This window comes from Portunus trituberculatus, chromosome 13 (genome assembly GCF_017591435.1).
Source record: "Portunus trituberculatus isolate SZX2019 chromosome 13, ASM1759143v1, whole genome shotgun sequence".
NCBI classification, from domain to species: domain Eukaryota; kingdom Metazoa; phylum Arthropoda; class Malacostraca; order Decapoda; family Portunidae; genus Portunus; species Portunus trituberculatus.
The window spans coordinates 1,951,781-1,970,073 of NC_059267.1; the positions used below are offsets into that span (position 1 = coordinate 1,951,781).

General features: G+C 41.6%; 1 protein-coding gene across 1 annotated transcript in view; it reads right to left on the reverse strand.

Annotated features, from left to right (window-relative positions):
* Positions 1-8,121: 8,121 nt before the first annotated feature.
* LOC123503214 (putative polypeptide N-acetylgalactosaminyltransferase 9) overlaps positions 8,122-18,293 on the reverse strand; it is a 392,243-nt gene continuing 382,071 nt past the window's right edge. Inside the window, exons 12-15 of the mRNA XM_045252763.1 lie at positions 13,371-13,481; positions 11,868-11,972; positions 11,456-11,584; positions 8,122-10,850 (exon numbers count right to left, since the gene is read on the reverse strand). Coding sequence (XP_045108698.1) covers positions 10,707-10,850; positions 11,456-11,584; positions 11,868-11,972; positions 13,371-13,481 — 489 coding nt within the window. The 3' untranslated portion in view covers positions 8,122-10,706. The remainder of the gene's footprint in view (positions 10,851-11,455; positions 11,585-11,867; positions 11,973-13,370; positions 13,482-18,293) is intronic.

Sequence of the window (18,293 nt, forward strand, 5' to 3'; positions counted from 1 at the left end):
ACTGAAGAATGAAGCACTGATAGAGCGTTTAGTAATACGTTCACCATCTGAAGAACAGCAGAACATCACTATACAAAAAATAGTAATGGTTATCTACCCTATTGAAGTAATGGTGAGGAATTAACACCTTTAGTACCATGACGCGTTTTCATATTCATTTTGCTTATTATTTGTCGATTTCATACAGCTTCAGAAACTTGTGTGGTGATTAGAATAGCGAAGAGTGGCCATTAATCTTCTGACCTCTATAGACACTTCCTAATGTCAATAAAATGGTCTAATTGTACGCAAAACTCAAGGTAAAATAAAAAAAAGTGTCCCAGTACTGAAGGGGTTAACTACTATACATTTCAGAGGTGGACAAACGGGTTTTTTTGCAGATATCTCCTAAACGAATCGTTGGATGAGTATGATATTTCAACACACTACCTTGAACATCCGTTCGTAATTCATGGTTAACATACCACAGTGCTATATGTGTTATGTCAGGAGTTTACTGAGTGATATTACGCCTAATCCAGTCATCATATCAAAGGTGTTATACAGAATCGGACGAGTGTGTGGTACTCGTCTAACCCCTCCACCACCACCATCACCCTGAAGAACCCCCAGACCACTCCTCTACCCCAGTATCGCATGACCCTCTTCCCCTATTCCCTCTTCACCCTCTATTCACACCATCAGCCTTCCACCTTTGATATTTTCCCTTTTGTAATTACATACGTATAGGTATAATAGTTACATACGTCAGTATGTACATACATATCCATTAATAATATTATTCAATACAATTGCTGGTATATGTGGACATGAAAACCAGAGTGGGTCAAACGACCGTGAAAGCAATAGCTAATTCCGCTGTTAATGGCCGTATAGCTGGATAATAAGCAACGTATCTAACAACAAAATAATATTATATATAAACTGGACCACTTTTTATGATCAATAGGTAGACAGTACGCAATAAGAGTATCAACTTTTCCTAACAGTAGAAGGTCCAGGTCACAGGTAATTCCAGCACATCATGTTCACATGGTTGACCATAACGACTGCAAACATGGCTCTTCTATATACTACACGTAAACGTGCTGTTGTACAGTAATTATCAACGTGAACCACTTCTTGCCTTCATGAAATTGTACCATACTCGTTAATAATCATATCTATACATACACACTTACAGAACATTATAATGTATAAATACAGTGGTGGGAGAAGTAGGGAGGGACACAGGAGTGAGGGAGGCGAGGAGCTAGGGAGAGGAGAGGAGGGATAAAGAGGGCGAGAACTTCCGAGACGGGGAGACGTAGTAGTGGTTAGGAATGGTTTGGGTGGGTGTGTGGGGGGACCACACTTTCATTCGAATGCGACAACATGACTCGTCGGCTTTGTGTTATTTTTCATGAGTAAACTCCTCACATAACACATATAGCACTGTGGTATATTAACCATGAATTACGAACGGATGTTCAAGGTAGTGTGTTGAAATATCATACTCATCCAACGATTCATTTAGGAGATATCTGCAAAAAACACCGTTTGTCCACCGCTGAAATGTATAGTAGATGAAACAAATGAAGCATTTAATGAAGCACTGAATGAAACTTACCTTGCAGGGACGAGGAGACGGAAGTATTTGCGTGCGTGTGGGAGTGTGTAGTGTTGCTTTGTGGAGGGAAGACGTTTCGTGACCAGGATGGGCTGTCACCATCACCACCACCACCGCCGCCGCCACCATTGCCCTGACGACGCCACACCACGCAACCGCCACCACCACCACCACCACCGTGAGTCTTGTTGCTGTATGTCACTGGTGAGCATAAGACTTGTTGGCTGGCGCGCTGCTGAGTTCGTATTCTCAAACACTTCTATAGTTCATGTCCGTTATTTCAAAGACTTTAAGCTTACACGAGTTTTTAGGCGTTTTTTACGGTTTTAAAGGCAAAGTGACAAGATTTCTACACTATCAACTGTAGATACTCATGAAAATCCTGCTAGTCATCTCTGTGCCCTTTGAAAATAGTCGTGGTGAGAGAACAAAGCGTTTCTGAATAGGTCCTGGTGAAGATCTAAAGACTCAGTCACGTTTAGTTTTCAGTTTTTTTTTAGTTTTTTTTTTGTTTTCGTTGAGGTGGGATTGAGTTGCTCTATCTTCGGCCGATCGTCGAGGTATTGTAAATTTTCTTCCCCCCCCACCCCCTCATGTTTCCCTCCTATTGTTTCTTTTCTGTTTCCTTTACTCCTCTTTCTCATCGCCTCCCGCATTGTAAAGTCTCCCTCCCCCCCCCTCCGGCTTCCTCTCCGTTTTACTTTCTCCGTTTTATTCGTGCTTTCCTGTTTCCCTCCTATTGTTTTTGTTTCCTTCACACACCTCTTTCTCATCGTCTCCTGCTATTTCAGTTAACACCTTAGTTGATTCCCCTCACACCTGTCCCTCAATAAACAGCCATTTCAACCTCACCTCACATTCCATTCAACACTGTAACACCTTCAGTGGACATAAGGAAGCACTGCAACACACCTGTCTCTCTCTCTCTCTCTCTCTCTCTCTCTCTCTCTCTCTCTCTCTCTCTCTCTCTCTCTCTCTCTCTCTCTCTCTCTCTCTCTCTCTCTCTCTCTCTCTCTCAAATCATTAACACTTTTAAACTCGCACTTTATTCAAGATTCGGTTACACAATTACGGTATTTCGGGTGTTATCTCATCTTTCTGTGGTTAATTCAGGCTTTCCTTCACTCTGAGTCTGGGAACACAAGGGAGATCAGCTCATTTGTGTGTAGAGCGGGAGGAAAGTAGAGAGCGGGGTGTTTGTCTGTGGCCTTATTTTGCGTATTTATGTAACTTAAATAATTTTGAAAAAACCGCGGTGCTGGATTGACTGCGAGAGGTGGCGGGTAGTGGTGGGCAGGAACCGTAAACTCGAGTATTGAAGGAACCGGTTCCGTAACCGATTCCGCGTGGAATCGGTAGAGCGCGGCTGGCGAATACCGAATACCAAATTCTCGGAACCGCCAGCGAGCTCCTTGATGAATACCAGGCACGCTGGCGATTCATCAGCCGGCGGAACCGGTTCCGGAATGGTTTTCTCGGGGAATCAGTAGAGCACGGCTAGTGAACACCAGTCTGAATCCCCAGCGCATTGCTTGATGGTTACCAGGGAAGGGTGTTGTCCCAGGATTCATCTAGATTACTGCCTGGGATGATTTTAGAATACAAAGTACGGACTTACGTATAATCTGTGATGGATACTGAATGACAGTGAATGTAAATGCATGCACGGTTCAGCTAATGATATACTCTTATCTCACACATGATTCCTTTAATAATATACATGCTTGAGCTGTCCTATTCCGCTTCTATGCCATTGCCTTAGTAGATTTGAATGTGATAAATATTTTTTCTAATACCGCAAATTTATATACACCTTTAACACAATGTTCTAGAAAAATCCTTAGTGCCTGGAAAAAAAAAAAAAAAGAAAACGTTATGACTCGATAGAAGTTATTGTATAATCAGCAAATAATGAACTGTGTGTGTTGGCAAATTTTTTTTTTTTTTCCATTGAATCGTGAGTGACGGTCGCGGGTCCTACTCTCAGTTCGGCAAGCTTAGCTCTTATGAAGTCTTTTTATTTTATTTTTTTTGCTTTTTTTTTGCCATCACCGTAGCATTTATTTATTCATTCTTTTAAGATTTAAACTTTCTTGGATTTCTATAAACAATTTATTTGTTTATTTTTATCTATTTATTCTATTTTTTGTTTAAAATAAAATATTAACATGATATACACACAGGTTCTCATACACGCTTCATTCACATTGGGATCCTACTCCTATCTCAAAACTAATGTCCTTTGTCAGGGTATGGGGGAGGGAGGGATAACTCACAAGCACACAGGGTGGTCACATAGCATCCTACGTATTGCACATATACATGAAGAGGGAAAACATTCACAGATGTACCTTCTGCTACTGGTTAAAACGGCAGTAGTGATCTTGTAATGAGGTGGTGGCAACAGTGGTGGTGGCGGCGGGCTATACTGACCCATACACTGGCGCTGGCCGTGAGGGACAGTGAGTGGTGGAGATGAAGATACCGATAATAGTGATATCTATAGTAGCGAAGAGAATATTGTGTGTGTAGCCTCTCAGTAATCAGAGGTTAACTATTTAAACATGGTTGAGGACACAAAGTGGACAGTGGAGTGTGGGTGCCTGCTAGTGACACGGACAGCCGCCGCCGAGCAGTCTTTGGCTAACGTAAGTAATATATTGATGTAACTCGTCATTTCACGGTGGTGCCATGTCATAACCTAACGTTGGTAACCTCCAGGACAACATATCAGTGAACTAACACCTGCACATACTTATAAAAACCAAATTATTCAAATCTTGAAAACGTAAACAAACCGATCTCCTGACCCGCCGCCCCTCTCTCAGCCATTATCTGCCTCATCTCTCACTCATTACAGGCCAGACAGGTCACAAAGTGGGGCCATAGGCCTAATGTTTCATGTCAGTTGTTGAGATATATCCGCAATTACCTGATTTGTGTGCTATGGAGGCTCAGTGAGAAGCGGGCCTACCCATGACGTCACGAGCCCCAGGCTGTGACGTCATCACCAGCTCCCGCCCAAAATGCCGGTCCCAGATGCTCGACTTCCACTATTATTTATATTTGTCTCAGTTCATTTATTTCGAGTCACAAGTGCCTTTTAAGGGTTTCTAATGATAGTTCGCAGTGTTTTACGTGTCTTCCATGCTTGAGTTGAGTGAAGTACGGTGATGTAGAGGGTGTTTATGACTTGAATGGGAGGGCCAAAATACGCTAAAATTTTTACCTCCGCTATCTGTGATTTTTTATTTGAGGTTGTAGCGAAGTGTTTGTGTTTTCAAAAGATGGTTTATCATGAGAAAAGTGTGCAAGGCTCCTGAGAAGTTAAAGATGTGGACTTTAAGAATGATATGTAGTCCTGTTAATATTGTAAACAACGTCATTTTTAAATATTATTTTTCTAATAGGGCGAGTTGCCAGGTTTTGATATATCGAAATGATAGTCATAATTTTTGAAAAACGTTATCGATTCAGTTGAATGAAATTGGTGGGCTTTGAAATTGTGTTTAAGCAAGTCGAAGTTCTAATACTTTATTTAGTATATTTTTGAGCTATTTTTATTATTCCTTTTCTCGGCAATGTTTTTGTATTTTAGAAGTTAGTTTCGATTGATAACGAGTCAGAATTTTTATAACATTCGTGTCCAGCTGCCTTTTTGGGAATCCTCATTTTCAAAATGATTTGCGTAACGAGTATATGTGACGTCATCAAGGGAGGGCCGACCCCCCACACCCGGCTGGACCCAGGCCGATACCTGGCTCCAGGCCCGAGGGTGTGGGTGTGTGTGTGTGTGTGTGTGTGTGTGTGTGTGTGTGTGTGTGTGTGTGTGTGTGTGTGTGTGTGTGTGTGTGTGTGTGTGTGTGTGTGTGTGTGTGTCACTATGGTCGCCCGGTAGTCACCCAGCCAGCCTTCCCATTACGGAACAAGCTCAGAGCACATAGACAGATCTTCGGATAGGACTCAGACTGTGTGTGTGTGTGTGTGTGTGTGTGTGTGTGTGTGTGTGTGTGTGTGTGTCGTTATTTCACCGTTCTGTATACGTTTCATCTCTGGCGTCCCTCTTTATTATCCTAGTCTGTCAACACAAACTGCAAGTAATAGCGTATAGCGAAATGTGTCCTATTCTTAGCGCTTATTGAGCAAGGGGAAGCTATGATATGTAGGAAACACATAGCCCGGAGCAAAGCAAGGTGCCTCTATCGCCTCGCCTCGCCCCGCCGTGTTAACCCCTGCAGTAACATGACGTGTTTTCATATTTATTCTGGCTATTACTCAATGATTTTATACAGCTTCACAAACTTATGTGGGGATTAAAATAGTGAAAACTGGCCATTAATCTCTGACACCGTAGACCCTTCTTATTGTAAGCAAAATCATCTAATCACACACAAACTATCGTAAAATGCCACTTAAGGGATTAGACTCGACTCACTCAGACGCCCATAACTGAGTGCATGGCGGTAATTCAGTGCTGGAGATCTTAATGACAACAGTGCCCACAGAGATAGATTGAGAGTTTATGGACGACAACAGTAACAACACAGCGCCTTGTTTTCACCCGACATGTTTCCACTTTCCATCGTCGTTCGTGGAGTGGCTGGCGAGAACAAATCAAGGTTCCTCGCAATTCTTTTACCTTGATTTTTGGGTTTGATTAGGCGATTTTATTGACATTAGGAAGGGTCTATGGAGGTCAGAAGATTAATGGCTGGAGTCTTCACTATTTTAATCCCCCACATAAGTTTCTGAAGCTGTATAAAATCACCAAATAGCAGAATGCATAGGGAAACGCGTCCTGGTACTGAAGGGGTTACGGCAACGCACACCCTAAATAGCTTTGATACTAGTTAACCCCAATGAATAAGTGTATGCAAGTCACTGTGTGTGCTTGAGATCTTACTGAAAACAATGCCTACACATCAAATTGTTTTCACCTATTACATATTACCACTTGTATCGCTGCACGTGAATAGAATCTCTCTCTCTCTCTCTCTCTCTCTCTCTCTCTCTCTCTCTCTCTCTCTCTCTCACACACACACACACACACAGCAGTTAACTATTGGTGTGTAATAATCTTGTTCAGTTCTTGAGAAACGCTTAAAGGCACGTAGTTTCTGGGCTGAGAGCTTACAAACTGTTACTCCGGGATACAAGCTTTCCATGCTCACACAGCAATCCATGGCTGGAAAAATAGTAGGTGGAATGGAGACTGAGACTAAAGAATAAAGAACAAATAGGCGAGTGTCTCAGCTGATAGGTACTGAGCGGAGCGGCGCGAGAGATAGATAGATAGATAGAGAGGGTGGGAGGGGGTGGAGGCGGAGATATGAGGAACATGGGGGAGGAGACGGAGTGGGGGACAGACGGGAAGGTGGAGTGTGGATCGCAAGCAAGCTGGTACGTCAGAGGCACCTGTAGCTAATGACAATTAAATACCACTTAAAAAAATTTGTTTGAAATACTGGTAGGAAAACTGCTTCGTGAAATGCATACATACATATGCATACCGTACATACATACATAAATATATACACATGAGTATATTTTTAACACTGTTGCCAAACGCTTCCGCTCATAGTGGTCGGAACCCGTAGTGGGCGTAGTCAGCCCGGCGGCCGGCCAGTTTACCATGCCTCACCAGTCACCACCGCCCACAGGGGCCGGGGCTGGTCGCGGCGCCAGGACGGTGTTGCGTGGTATGGTATGGTGTGTGGTGTTGGTATGACATCATGTGGTGTGTAGTGGTGTTGGGATGTGTGGTGGTAGTCAGGGTGGTTTTTACGCATGTGGTTTTGGGGAAGTGGTCGTGTTGATGTCGAGTGTGGAGGTAACGGAGATTTTGCTGCAGGGCCGCTACTCCTTGTTTATGAGGCACTACCAGTACCAAGCCGGCCAGGGGTGCAACGTCAAGTGGGCGGCGCTGGCTCAGGTGTCGTCTGCCGCCTGCCCCCTCCCTCCTTGCCGGTTGTGATTAGCTAATACTTAGCACATTTAGCATTGTTTTCCCGCCACTGGTCACTAAATTGAGCCACATGTTTGGCTATCTGCTGTTCAGACACAACTGTCATAAACGGGTGTTGGTGCGGTGAAGGCTTTTCTCAGACAAAGCTCTTTATTCCATCTCTTTAAAGGCAAAGCTCGTTATTCCATCCATCCCTTTAAAGGCAAAGCTTTTTATTCCATCCATCCCTTTAAAGGCAAAGCTCTTTATCCCATCCATCCCTTTAAAGGCAAAGCTCTTTATTCCATCCATCCCTTTAAAGGCAAAGCTCATTATTCCATCCATCCCTTTAATAGTAAGTTCATTCCTTATAAGCTGATAGTTTTTCATGTTTTTCCTTTTACTGTTTTTTTATAGCAATTTGTTGATTTATATTCTCTTTATTCTCCACATTTTGCTTAACATGTTTGCTTTATTCCTTTATTTGAAGGGTTCCTTTTACATTTTGTTTTCCTGTTACTTTCTCTTAGGTTTTGTTAGGAGAGGAGAGGAGAATGACACAGTGTAGTAATAGGAATTGTTTAATAAGGCACCCTTTGAGGAATCACACAATTAGGATTTTGAGTGCAGCAGAGCATCTCAAGTTGTCCAGCCATGCAGTGTTATTCCTTCACACTGGAGAGAGAGAGAGAGAGAGAGAGAGAGAGAGAGAGAGAGAGAGAGAGAGAGAGAGAGAGAGAGAGAATAAATCGGTTCGGTGTAGCACACAACAAATGCAGCACAGGTTTTTGAGAACTAGTATACAGATCAGCTCAGGTCATTCACACCTCTAGCCTACGGTTGTCATAAAGTGCGTTCCCTCCTTCCCTTCACTGCCGCGACGATTACATCAGGAATGGAACGCCTTTACAAACGTTTACATTATATAAGGAAGTTTATTCATGTTTTTACAGAATGGTTAAGTTGTCTGTACAGTGAAGCCTTTTAAACTTAGAGTAGTAAGCAGGTATTCAGTAATTTTAGTGATTTGAGCAACCAATTCACTTTTTAGATAATAACTGCCTCTAAGAATGAGGATAAAGAGGTAAACAGGATGGACGTAAACAGTCACCTTGCATACAGGTAGGGAATGACTGAACTGAGACATAAAGGGATCTGAATTCTTAGCTGCTGCTGTTGCTGCTGCATATTAAGTACAAGTAATGTTAAGAGTAGGTGATGCACCAGTCTGCAGGTCGTGGGCTCTGCCGGTGACCTTGTTTAAGCCATACATGGGTAATACTGCTCATGTACAGGTGTTTACAAACTATTACATCAAGTATATTGCAAATATAAACTCCCTTAAAATAGTATTTAGTTCCAGATCCGGTGTAGTTATGGCTGGCAGCGTCTGTGCCACACTGGCTTGAAACTTATGCATCTGGCAACAACTTAAGATTACACGTCACTAAGCACGTAGCTAAGTATTGTATGAATGTCCTGTTTTAATTTAGTCCTGGAATGTTTGAGCCATTTAGGTTATAAAAAAACTAATATTAGTCTAGAATTTAGGTTCAGTGGAATGTTGAAATTAGCTTTATTGGCAAGGATATTCATGACTTGAGACAGCATTTAATGCTATTAAAATAATCCTTGAGACAGCTTCTAGGCCCATATTCAGAAACACCTGGCCATTGCTATGTTCAAACCTAACAGAAAACCTGTGCCACTTCAATTGGGGCCTTTGAAAATAGTGGCCGGCAGAAATGTTTGAGAAGACGGCTCCTAGTGCTGCTATATCCTTGACTTGGGCAGCTAGGCTACCGAGACGCTGCTAATTCAGAGGGCGAGATTTACCGTAGCACCAATGGATATTCTAATGCATGATGTTTGTCTTCTAACTGAGCAACACTTGTCTGTAACTCGCCAACCTGTGATGCACGACGGCCACACAATAATGCTAGCTTTTGGTAGTGGTCAGCTTTTCCAATTGGTCTACACTTGAGCAGCTTCCTCTTTGATATGTAACAGTAGAGACAAGATATGTACTTCTCAACAAAAGCTTACAAGACTGCACAGTTTATCACTATTAATATTTTTTTGCATTTAATAATAATTACAGCATCAAAGATTTCTCAATTTGATATATAAATTAATTACAAAATCCCATTCCCATATAATTTTATCCATCACCAACAAATACAACACAGGGCCATGTAGAAAGATGGCAGCAGTCTATGTAGTAGTAGTAGTAGCACTCCTTGGCAGACGGCAGCAAGAAGCCACACACAGATGCAACATGGAAAATGATCACATCTCACTCACACTGGTTTCATTCACTCCACTTCAGCAACCTTTGATGAAATACAACCTTAGTTAGTAGTAGTAATAATCTTCCACACTTTAGTAGGAGGTCCTGGTGGTGTTCTCAATCAATCACAGGTCACAACACAACACATTATCATCATTGACTTTATCACACCTCATGGAACAGGTCACCACCTCTAAGTCATTTCCTCACACCAACGTCAACAACGTCAACAACGTCACACACCGGTAACAGGTTATCTCCACATCTTTTTCTTTATCTTGTCCTCCTTGCAGGTCACTACACCTCCATCCTCCTTGTCCTTTTTCTTGTTACTAAAGAACAGGACAGTGTGAACCACTTTATCATCACAGGACAGTGTGAACCACCTTATCCCCAATAAGTGAGTCATGTCCCTCTTTCATAGCAGGGATTCCAGGACAGACAGAGGACACAGCCTGGGGTCAGTACTGGACATCTTTGGGGACAGCACAGGCAGCCCCCACAAGCACAAGGGTGGCCGTTGTCAGAGAGCAGAGCCAACATTTGATATAGAAGCATCAGCGGGTGGCCGGGGCCGGGAGATGAAGGGTGTGCATACAAGGTGCAGGAATGAAGAGTGGCCAGCAGATGATCTTCCTCCTGACAGGACAAAAACTTGCATGGGAAGCCCAGACAGACAGACAGACGCGCACACACAGATGCACGCACTGGAGGCCACGATGCTCCCAGGGGAGATGGAGAGGTGTGACTACAGTGTGTGCACAGGCAACCAATTCTTCCCATCCATTATTATAAAAAACATAAGTACAAACAGGCACTTCAAAAATATATTTACAAAACAAATATGTAATTTATTATTTTCTTCATAGCTTTTTGTTGGGGTCATAGTTCTCAAACTTCCACTTTTGTCGCCCCTCCTCCAGACTGCAGTCCTCCATGACCAGCTTCTTGCGGTCCTGTGAGATGGCCAGGCACTTCTTGCTGCTGCCGTGGATGATGCGGTTTGTCTGAAAGATGGTCCAGATGAGTCTCGGGAACAAGAAACAAGTGGTGGACTGGTGGTTATGATGTATACAAGTCACAAGAACAATATGGTAAATAACCCATTATAAGTCCATCTCTCCCACTCATTTGCATTGAAATGAAAATGTTTTCAAGAGTATATGTAAAACCTGTAAATGTAAAGACGACTAATGTGAAACTACAGAACTAGCAAGTGGGAATTGCAGAACTATTTATATAAAAAGGGTAACAACAATAAGGAATCCCTTTAAGAAGTTTTCAAAAGGTTTTAAAAGATAACATGATGAAAGCTTTTAAACACTTAAAAATCATTTAAAATTGTGCACAATTGTCAGTAAGATACCTACTTCCCCCATATTCATTTAATATTTCTTTGTTTTGCAAGAAATGTAACAGGCAGCCTATAACAATCATGATGAAAACTTGAAATCAAAGATAAGCAAAGCAGTTTTATGACATCAGGGCATGTATTTGGTGTCATTATCTATGTTTGCACCTTATTTCCTCCAGAAGTGTGCAAGTACTGAATAGCTTGGAGCTACTAAATAGTCTGGGCCTGAATGGAACTATAGTGATGCAGTGTGCTCACCTCTGGGCTGTACTCCCAGTACTGGTTCCCTTTGGAGCCATGGCATGGGTACAGGATTACATCACTGCCGGCATAGTCCATGCAGGCTTCATCTCGCCGGATCTCCCCTTCTTTGCTCAGCATCCAGTACTGCAAGGCAAGTCTGGTGTTAGTCATCAGCATGACACATCTGCTTGGCTTTATCAGTTTTGCTTAGCTTCATCAATTTTATCAATTTCAATTACTATTAAAAAACCTAAATATTTCAGTGCTTATTATCTACAGTCATTACCTTGTGGTGGTGTGGAAGATATACCTGTATCTGTACTGTTACAGTGGTGGGCAGCAGCACACTGAACTTGCTCACTGCTGCTGTCCCAACACTACTGAACACTCACCACTGGGTGGAAGAGGGCTGAGGTGCCTCACTTACCTGGTTGCCGCCCTGCTTGTGGCAAGGCCAAAGTCCCACCGGCTTGTGGTTGTCCTCAGGCTTGGCGGGCGAGTCCACACACTGTCCCGTAGCCAAGTTGTGGACCTGTTGCACAGACAATACTAACTACCACCATTGCCACCACTACACAACCTCTCCATGCTACAGTACAGGGACAGAGTGGCCGCAAGGCTGAATCTGTCGCGCATTACTGTGGTCTGCGTCTCTGTCTCAGCACACTCCCAGTCAGGGTTTGTGGCTCAAGCAGTGACAGGATGCAAACATTGGTGCTTGCTTGGGAACCAGGGAAATCAAGAGCAGAGACAACAATTCACTCTTTAGGAAGAGGAGGCTGAGAGAGGATTCTTTGTAGGCTGTACAGTACAGGTTGTAAATCAAGAACTCTGAACACTCCAGTGCCACCACAACACTGCTATGAATGCCAATTAGTTACAAATGTTTTGTATTTATTTAAGGTGATTTAACTCACCAATAGCAACAAAATATGTTTAGTTATATATGGTTTAATTATCTAAAACACCCAAAGTGCAGCACCCAGTAGGGAAAAAAGTTGGTTTTGCAGGGAGTGACAAAGGATGGGGTCAAGACTGATGACAAACACTCACCCTTGTGCTTAGTGTTTGTTGAGGCAAAGTATTGTGTCAGACAGCTCGGTGACATGTCTTTCCTTGACCCACGTGATGGGAGGTATCAAGGGAGGACACTGTCTGACATGCTTCTCTATTCATTGTGAGAGGGATGAGTGAGAGTCATTGGAAAGTACAGAGGTGGTCTTAAGGCTGGAAATGACAGGTTATGAATTCACTGATGTATTTGATAATTAAGGAGCAGCAGCTGTCCTTGTGAGGGATGCTGTGGAATTAAATACTGGTACCTCCAGATCTTGTGTGATTTTTAACATATTTTGAACATTTTGAAAATATTTTAAACATATAAAGCTAATAGGAATCCATATTTGCTTCTTAAGAATCTAATCTAGATTAAATAACACCACATAAAAATAAACTGGGTAATCAACATTTCTATAGCTATCATTCAAACATACATATGTACAGAGGACGGAAAACTTGTATAAACAACGCAGTGTACAAAAAAAGGGAAACTATTTGTCCTGGACGTCCCAGACTTCAAGAAATAGTTGTCTCAGATGTGAAAAAACGAAAACGAAAAATCAGGCAGAGTACACAAGACGAGGGAAGCATTAGTGAGGTACTCAAGCAGGAGTAAACACAGGCACACAGACAAACAAACTGACAACCCAAGCAAGCAAAACAAAACAAAGCAAGGCAAGACAAAGCGGGGAAAAAAAAGGACTTCAATCATGCAAACCTTTCGTGGACCAGATGAATCAGCCCAGACTGGGCTAGACTGGACCAGACCACGCTCAGCTCCAGGTCGCGTGAAACACGTCTGTGCCTCGGGTAAACTAAACTAGTCCTGCTGAACTGTGCCGGCCCCACTAGTCCCTTTAGGATAAGTTACCTGGTTGCCCCCCTGCTTGTGGCACGGATAGAGGCCCACTGGCTTGTGTAAGTTAGCACGACGAGCGGGGGAGTCGAGGCAAGTGGACCCGCCAGCACCCAAGTTGCGGACCTGTACATGGGAGGAAGTGCCCAGGGCGGCGTGTGAGCTCCCCTTAGCTGCTCCAGGACACCACACACACACAAGCCCCGGTGAGGGTTAGTAATGCAGCACACACTCCCCAAAATGCCCCAGGGTATGTATGGAGGGTAAACCGTTATTGTACACCTCCATACTTCACTTACTTTTTTACTTACTTTTTTAATCTATATTCAGGAATTTATACAAAGCCCAGTGAGGGTTAGTAATGCAGAACACACTCCCAAAATGACTCAGGGAATGTATGGGGGTAATTTTGTACACCTCTATACTTCACTTTTTTTTTTTTCATCTATTCAGGGTTTTCTAAAAGGCCTGGTGAAGGTTATTAGTGCAGTACACACATCCTATAGTACCCAAGGAAAAGTATGTGTGTATTTTTGTACATTTCCCTTCATCTTATGAATTTCTATTGATAATTCAGTGACATCTAAGGGAGAGATTAGTAATGTACCCCCTGCCCACACATACATAGTAAAGGGTTAATTGATTTGTACACTTCCTATACCACTTCGAACTTTTGACGACCTATGTCAATTCAGGAATCTCGGAGGTACAGTTAATTGTGAGAGTCAATAATGCAACACACTGTCTACACTGCCTCTGCAACACACTGTCTACACCTCTTTAATTAATTTTCATGGCTATTTCCAGGGACGTTAATTCAGGGACATGTCTATACATATTTCAAGGACTTTACATCTCTATACTTAATTCAAGGACTTTTAAAGAGTTAATTCAGGGATATTCTAAACTTCTAAAGCATTTATGTTAGTTGACAGTTTTTTTTTACTACATGTTAGTAGTTAGCCAAGGACCAAGACACAGACACACACACACGTACAAGCACATACATGTTCCTCCTCAAAGCACGACCCCAGTTACTCACACAGGGGAGTTCAAGAAGGCTGGATGTGTTACGAGGGACAATGACGCAGTGAACACGAGAAAAAAATATATTAAAAAAGTCTTATTCGCTCGCCCGCTGCCACTGCTGCTCTCTCACCCCAACCCGGATTCCAAAGCGCTCATATTTGCATGTGGTAATTTGCCTTTTAGAATTTTGATTGCTTGGCTCACAGGAATTTCGGGAATGATTTTGGCTGTGGGGGAGGGGAGGGGATGTGGTGGTGGTGGTGGTGGTGAAGGGCATGAGGATCCTTTATTTAGGGGGTATGGGAGGATGGGGAAGTGATGGTGGTGGTGGAGTGGATGGGAGATAGGGATCCTTATTTGGGGAAGATGGGGATGGTGATGGGGATGGGAATAGTTATTTAGGGGGATTGGGAGGATGGGGGGTGTGGTGGTGGTGGAAGGAAGATCAGAACTTTTTATCCATTTTGTGTTTTTGTTTAAATTTTGAGGCTTTTTTTTTGAGTAATTACATTTTAGCTTTTTTTTTTAATTCTGGCTCGTAAATTTTGACACGTTTTTATTATTCATTTAACGTGACACTTTTTATTTGGTACTTTTTTTTTTTTTTTTTTTTTTTGGCGGTGTAAGTTGGGGTTAATATCTAGTGAGTCTGACTGTAACCTCTGACCTGACCTGGCATGTCCCCCCCCCCTTCTCTCTCTCTCTCTCTCTCTCTCTCTCTCTCTCTCTCTCTCTCGCTCTCTCTCTCGCTCTCTCTCGTTCGTTTAGTTTGAAAATTCTGTAGTGTTTAATCACAAGCGTGCTAATATATATATACACACACGGAAGGCTAAGAGTGTGTGTGTGTGTGTGAGAGAGAGAGAGAGAGAGAGAGAGAGAGAGAGAGAGAGAGAGAGAGAGAGAGAGAGAGAGAGAGGTTACGTACACACGCCCTAACATACCTCCATAATCATTCCATTTCTGTATAAAACTTCAAACATGAAAGCCAGGTCATAATCATTAATTCTCACACACACACACACACACACACACACACACACACACACACACACACACACACACACACACACACACACACGGGGGTGTAGATTCTGTGGGGAGATAGGGAGTAGGGGGTGAGGGTGTTGTAAGGCCAAAATTCCCATCATGCAACGCTGGTCTTGTGTGGGCCAAAAGTTTGCTCGATTCATTACAAATTTTTGACATGAAACCCGTGCCGACAAATTCCACTGACCCGATTGAAAAAAAAAAAAAAAACAAACCGGAATATTTTTTTGGGGGAATGGAAAAGAAGAGGGTGTTGAATTATTCTACTCCATTTTTCTTTATTACATTAGAAAAAGAAGAAAAAGAACTAGGAAAAGAAGAGGCCGTTAAATGAATTTCCCTTAAATTTTCCATGTTTTCTTCATTATTCCATGTTTTCTTCATTATATCAGAAAAAAAGACAAAAAGTGGAAAGTTTGGGGAAAATGAATAATTTAACGCCCTCTTGTTTTCCTAGTTTTTTTTCTGATATAAAGAAAAAACGGAAAAAAGTGGAAAGTTTCCGGGGGGGATGGAAAAGAGAGGGGCGTTAAATTAATCTAGTACTTTTTTAATTTTCTTCCTTTTTCTGATATGCGAATATTGTCTATCTGAAATTCCAAATATTTGAATTTCTTTCTCTATCTATTGGTTTGGTTCGTGAATTCATTTGTTTTAGTATTTTGGTATGTATTTTTTTTTTCATGAGTTTTGTTTGTCTAAATATTTTACTATATTTCACGATTTTGTTGATCTAAATGTTGGACTTTTTCATGAGTTTTGTTAGTCTGAATATTTGACAAATTACTTTTTTTTCTTTTTTTTTTTTTCTTTATCGTCTTGAAGTGTGAGGACGTTTGTTTGTTTAGAAATATTCGAACACAATTTTCTTGTTTCTTTAATGATATACGAGTTTGATGATGGTTCTCAATATTTTCGTTTTTGTTTTTAGTATTGAAATTCGTGTAACCATTTAAATGTTGTTCTCTTACTTTTATTTATTTATTTTTTTAACGTAATTTTACTTGTCCTTTTCCTTCTTATTTCTTTACTTTACTTTACTTCTCTTTTTTACATGTCCTTTACGTTTTCTTTTTTTTTTTTTACTTATTTTTCTTACTTTATTTTCGTGTAATTTTTTAAAACTTTATTTTACATGTCCTCATTATTATTATTATATTTTTTACTTTACTTCTTTTACGTTTCCACCACATAAACAAACCCACTCCTTTAGCAACACTGAAAAAAGCAATCGCCAAAAAATCACTCAGTCCCACTATGCAATTTATAACCCTCGCCTTTCTCAATTAAACATTTCACTCACTTCGACAAACCCTCAACACTGGGACTTGATTTGACTAGGACTGTTGACATTTAAGGTAACTGGCAACTATGTGGGGTTTTTTTCCCCCATTTTTTGTTGCCCTTGGCCAGTTGACTCCTACATAAAGAAAAAAAAATATACAAGACAAAAGAACAACTGGCAAAGACTCACAAAACAAAAGCGTGTGTGACAAAAAAAACAAGAGCAACACAGTGCGTGAGGAACATTGAAACTCGTAAGCTGAGACGCTGGTGCAGTGAACAGTGACGGGGAAGACAATATGGTGACGCTGTGATGGTAACGCTGTGATGGTGACGCGGTGATAAAGAACAAAATTAGTGACGGTGTGAAAGTGACGAATAAAAATAAGAAAATAATATATATGGTGCCTTAAAAACTGGAGAAAGAGAGAGAGAGAAAATGACCTTACTCTGCCACTTTTGCTAGTAATAAATATCACACTTACAATCTCATACCTACTTTTTTTTTTCCTCTTCCTGTTACTGTTTTACTCTTTCTCTACTTTGCCAGGTACTTATTTCTTTTCTTTTTACTTTCCGTTGTTGCTTTTACTACCATTAACCTACAATTTTATCACATTTCCACTCGCTACCTTCAAAACACACAGAAAAAAAAAAGATAAAAGAAAATGATAATCCCATATTTTTCGAATGTCTTCATAAACGCAAACTAAAAAGAGGTAAATAAATAAACGCGTTTTAAACAGCCGAACATACAAAGCCAAGAATTTAAAGCGTTAATTTAGCCTCGCCTGTATGTACCTGTGTTGGGAAGGTAATTAGCTTCAGGTGTGTTTTAGGTGTTGATGTTAAATAAGGAGAAAATGGGAGGTAGGGAGGGAAGGGTGGAGGAGTGGGAAGGGAAGGGAAGGAAGGGGAGAGGGAAAGGGGGAAGCAAAGGGGAGAAACAAGGGAAGGGAAAGAAGGGGCGGGAAGGAGAGGAAAAGAAAGAGGAGTTTGGAGGGAAGGGAAGGGAAAGAAAGGAAAGGAGAGGAAGGGGAGAGAGAACGAAAGAAAAGGAAGGAAAAAAGGGGAGATGGAAGGAAAGAAAGGGAAGGGGAAAGAAAAAGGGAAGGGTAGGAAAGGAAGGGGAAGGGTAGGGAAGGAAGGGAAGGGTAGGAAAGGAAGGGGAAGGGGAGGAAGGGAAGGGAAGCTGGTGAGTTTTCTACGAACTTTAAATGGAAAATGGAAGGTAAACGTAATTAATTTTCTATCTGACAACTCGCGGGCAAACGTGTGTGTGTGTGTGTGTGTGTGTGTGTGTGTGTGTGTGTGTGTGTGTGTGTGTGTGTGTGTGTGTGTGTGTGTGTGTGTGTGTGTGTGTGTGTGTGTGTGTGTGTGTGTGTGTGTACGTCCGACTGAATTATGTCAAAATAAACAAACAAAAAACTTTAATACCGAAATAACTCAATAACTTTTCTACTTTATTTATTTATTATTTTTTTCACGCCATACTGAACGCACCACATGAACAAATACTTAGAATGCTCCACTTTACTTAAAAACAAAACAAAACGAAAAAAAAGAATTACCAAGATG